The sequence below is a fragment of the Musca vetustissima genome, unplaced genomic scaffold (assembly GCF_032173495.1).
Source record: "Musca vetustissima isolate MV318-11 ecotype Yass unplaced genomic scaffold, APGP_CSIRO_Mvet_v1 utg19638, whole genome shotgun sequence".
Lineage (NCBI taxonomy): Eukaryota > Metazoa > Arthropoda > Insecta > Diptera > Muscidae > Musca > Musca vetustissima.
The window spans coordinates 178,413-183,027 of record NW_026881834.1 but is presented as its reverse complement, the minus strand read 5'-3'; the positions used below and the strand labels follow the sequence as shown (position 1 = coordinate 183,027).

The 4,615-nt window shown below is 35.8% G+C and overlaps 1 protein-coding gene across 1 annotated transcript; it reads left to right on the top strand.

Moving 5' to 3' along the window:
- Positions 1-2,222: 2,222 nt before the first annotated feature.
- LOC133327869 (mitochondrial import receptor subunit TOM40 homolog) lies at positions 2,223-3,296 on the top strand. The gene is made up of 3 exons (XM_061536403.1): positions 2,223-2,504; positions 2,569-3,119; positions 3,176-3,296. The coding sequence occupies exons 1-3, from the start codon at positions 2,223-2,225 to the stop codon at positions 3,294-3,296; spliced, it is 954 nt and encodes a 317-aa protein (XP_061392387.1).
- The last annotated feature ends 1,319 nt before the right edge of the window (positions 3,297-4,615 follow it).

Here is a 4,615-nt window from a genome sequence, read left to right as displayed (position 1 = left end):
TTGACAAAATATATTCTGGAAGTTTTGTTATTTTTAGGATATGAAAAAAATATGTTTTTTAAACTTCCCTACATTTTAAAATATTTTTATCAATTTAGCCATTTTGTGTGGATTTCTATTATATAAGATCCTTGCGTATTCGGATTGAAAACTTTATACTCTGACATTTGTCACGATATCATAGTCATAACCTCTAAGATGGTCCGTCAGAAACAGTGACTTAAATGACATACATTTCCGACGTATAATACGTACGTCAGTAACGTCGGAAACCAAACGAAAGCCATTAGGTTTTTGACAAAATAGCTATTTCCATTAATCAATTTCGAAATTACGTATGCTTTACTCAAATCCATATCAAATAAATGACGTTTACTATATTTATTACATGTTATAGTACGTTTACATTTAACCGGATTTCGTTAACCCAGTGGGTTCCAATTGTCATTTCCTTTGTATATATGTCAAATAAATCCTCATAAAGTAGGTTAACCCGGTACAAAATGCTAATGTACAAGGAGTTTTATACAGGTATATGACAAAACGAATTGCCAGAAAATTGCCGGTACGAGCAATTTTTTTTTCAATTTCTATTCCCCTTGACCCACTCTCCAGCAAACAAAGACTTGCCGCAAACTCTAAATTGGGACTTACAATCATGGTATAATAATACAAAGTAACAGCAAGTAACAACAAAGCCGATCCATATTTCGTGAAATCTATTCACTAGATTAAACGCAACACAACTTCAACACAAATAATATTAAATAAATAATTCCTTCAGTTTCAATGGTCGTTCCATTTAGAAAATTTGTGTTTTATTCGGTTTAAATTTAATTAATATTTTTTGACAACTCATATTTGTTGTGAATGTAATTGACACTAGTGTTAGGGCCGTACCTAATTTATTGCGCTTCGTACAAAAATACTCACCTTTATAGGGTTTGTTAGACGTCCGTATTACCCAAATACGCAAGGGTTTTGCCAATAGAAAACGGCGAGAATGGATGACAATATTTTTTTTAATTGATGAAAAAATGTTTACATGTATAGAAAAACAAATTTCTCAATGACTGAAATTCTATTTTCAAAGAACAAAAAATTCCAAAATACGCATTGTCAATGTTGGAATTTTTAACTTTATATTTTATACGCAATGCGTATTTGGGTAACATTCATTGAAATACATGTAATTAACTTTTGAGGTGAACAAAATCGTACGCATATGCATGAATTTAGGTACGACCCTGACACTCAACAAAACTTCAGCACTTAAATTTTTACAACGTTACCTAAAATTCAACAAAGCGTACAAAAATATCCAACTTCCCCTCTGTGGCAAAATGTTTTGTACGACCGTATTACCCAAATACGTCGAATCCATTTCTTTTAGCGAACTAAACAAAATCGCGATATAAAATTAAGAAATTATAAAATGTATTCAAATATTGCATAATCTTATTGAAAAAATTATATTTCTCTATGTAGTGTTTCTTTTTTCAACAAAAGAAAAAACAAAACTACGTTCTGTCATAGTTGAATTTTTTCAACTTTGAAAATTCGTATGTCGACGTATTTCGGTAACATTCATATAAATACATGTGTTCTACTTTTGTGGTGAAAAACGTCGAACGAGCTAGTTGAATTTTAGGCAAGGCTGTTATACCATAGTTTAAAATAATTGATCTGTTCCAGAACTTTTTTAATATTAAACCTAGTTAAAGGGAAAAATTTCAAAATCGTTCTCAGAGTACAAAATAATTTGAAAAGTTCGGTAAATATGCCAAAATTAGAAGGCAATACTTCAAAATCCACATAACAGCAAATCAGAAGTAGGCATTCCTGTTTACCATTTATACTCGTCCAAATGTCTCGAGTAAAACGTTTACAAAGAGAACACCATTTTGGTTAATGCTCTCTTCAATTTGATTAAATGTTTTACCAGTTTTGTGGGTTCAGGAACGATTTTCGAGTAAAAAGTTGCAAAAATTGTAAAATTAGTAGATTCTTTTAGATTCTGGAACGGAACTAATAGCTTTTTGGCAAAAACATGTACTGGGTGACCTATTTCATAGGCCTTGATTGCAAGCATGTGTAAGTATAATTCTTGGCAAAGCCGCTACAACACATTATTTTTCTCAGCCTGGGAACTCTTATATTATTATATATATATAAGAAAGTCTCAATATATTTTCGTTGACGCTTTTTGAATTATAAACGTTATGAATTGCGAATGGTGCCCTCCGAAATGCGGCACAAAATTCCCACCCTGTTTTCAAAAATATCCTGGCGTTGGTTCGAAAACAAATCCAGGCAATATATTGGGATTACATCTCTTGGCCAATCGAATCAAACCCAACTTTCTCGATGGCATTAAGCTGGACTATCGCCACAGACTTAATCCGAACAAAATTATGACAGCCAGTTGGAGATTGAGTCACAATGAGCCATCCGGCTTTCGCTTTGGTGGAATTTACACAGCACGATTGCAAGGCGATGTAATGGTAATGTCGTGGCACCCAACAATATGAATTGGAGTCAAAGTAAAGCATCCGCATTTTCTTGCAGCAAACACCTACTATTCATGCCGAAATCAATCCAACTAATGTCTCCACAGACATTGGAATTGTGTATCATCCGCATCCTCAGTTGCGCATTCAGGCCGAAATGCAGAGAGCTAACATGGGGGCACCGTTGGAGACGCAAACATGCATTGAACTCTCAACAGATACTGCAACACTTACGGGGATGCTCTACAATGCCCGCAGAGAAAGCGGTCGAGGAACTCTCTCGTATTTACGAGCCATTAATAGCAAACTGTCATTGGGCGGGGAGCTTTTGATCGAATGGACCGATCCGCATTCTATGATAGCGGATATTGCTTTTGCAGCTCGTTACCGACGCAGTTCCTATTGCATAGCAGCAACCATATCGCGTCAAGGAGTGGACATGAGTTACTGGCACAGATTACATCGTAAAATTCAAATGGCAACCTTGTGGGCGTGGCAGCGTAAGACAGAAAAGTCTTTAGCCACTATCTGTTATCAGTGGAACTTTGAGGACGCCTGTGTGCGAGGACAAATCGATTCGAATCTTTCCGTTGGCTTCATTTACACCAGGTAAACAATGGATGAGTCTCGATTACCAATTCTTGATTCATTTTCGATTTTAGCAGTTTCATGCCACATGTGCCGCTGGGTATCGATTTGAGTTTGCTGATCAATTTACTAACAAATCGCTTTGTGTTTGGTCTAAATTTCAGTCTGGATCCAAGTGGGCTTTGCAGAGGCGAATGAGTGATCGTAGTTTGTGTAAAGGTGCACATAATACATTTCCACCTCATATAAAACCAAAAAAAATTGCAATCTGCGCTGTAATTGTCTTGCTTTTTTATTATTTTGATTCAATAATAAAAAAGTGATAACAATACAGCATTAATGTTATTACGACCGAAATTTATTGGAAACGCATAGACACGGAGCTGTTATAAAATGTCAAAAGAAAGGTATAAATATCGAGGGAAGATTTCCAACAGAAAAGCCATCATCGGGTGAATGCTTTGCAAACAGTGATTGACATTAAATAGAATTACAAATTTCTTCGCGATATGTTCCTCGATTAATCGTCCGTAGCATAGTACTATTTGGCTTTACTTACGATAATTGATATCAAGGTAAATAGATTTAAAATAAAACACACCAGAGCAACAACAGCAGCACTCCCAGATAAAATATATCATATCAGGATCCTGTTATACAGATTAATCATGAGTGCTAATATTTAATACATGCGATTATGTCTATTACAAGTATATCGACAAACAAATCCCAGCACTGTGCCATGAGGTCGTGACCACAAAAGCTAATTTTACACATATACATACATCGCAGCTTCGTGCACATGCGAGCATACGAGTTGAATGAATAGCTTCAGGTGCTATTTCTTCAAAGGAAATCAGACGAAGACGTCTGCTCGTAATGTTGACAGCGCTCTTGGGGCGGTCGTATCGTATCCCTTCAATACGACACACATTATCGGCAATTTGCAAAATATCACATTTATGCCAACATGCCAAAGTATCAAATCTTTGCGACTGTCTTTCGGCATTTCGGTATCATATAACTTTCAAGAGCATGTTTCGGGTTGTTCGGTTCGTCCCACTACAAAGACCCTCTGCCCGAAATCAAGCAAGTGTAAGTGGACGGACTCAAACACGGTGTAAGTTGTGTTGTGTTAAAAATCACAGAGCAAATATTTGCCAAATGCTTAGCATTAACCATTGTTGCTGCTTTTGTTTATAAAACACTGAGTGAATTTGAAATGGCAGGGCACACAGCGGGACGGGGAACAACAGAACGAACACGCATCTTAATTCCGTACAAGTACATGGACAAACAAACTTGTTCAATTTTAAAAGTTATTTGATATTTATTGACTTTTCTTTGAAGGCGAAATTATTTGCAATTGTTCGGGCCTTCGAGTACGCTCAACATTCGAAAGATTAATGTCAACAAATTACAGCAAATAAGCTTAATTGTAATTAAATTGTCAAATGATGAAGTGGGACGCAAAAAAAAATGAAGAAATGAAGAAGGTGGAGTACTCAAATTCCGCA

Excerpts from the sequence above, each read along its gene's own strand:
- LOC133327869 (XM_061536403.1), top strand. The coding sequence starts at position 2,223 with ATGAATTGCGAATGGTGCCCTCCGAAATGCGGCACAAAATTCCCACCC. Across the intron at positions 2,505-2,568 it reads GATTGCAAGGCGATGTAATG|CAAACACCTACTATTCATGC; the intron begins GTAATGTCGTGG and ends ATTTTCTTGCAG. Across the intron at positions 3,120-3,175 it reads GTTGGCTTCATTTACACCAG|TTTCATGCCACATGTGCCGC; the intron begins GTAAACAATGGA and ends CGATTTTAGCAG.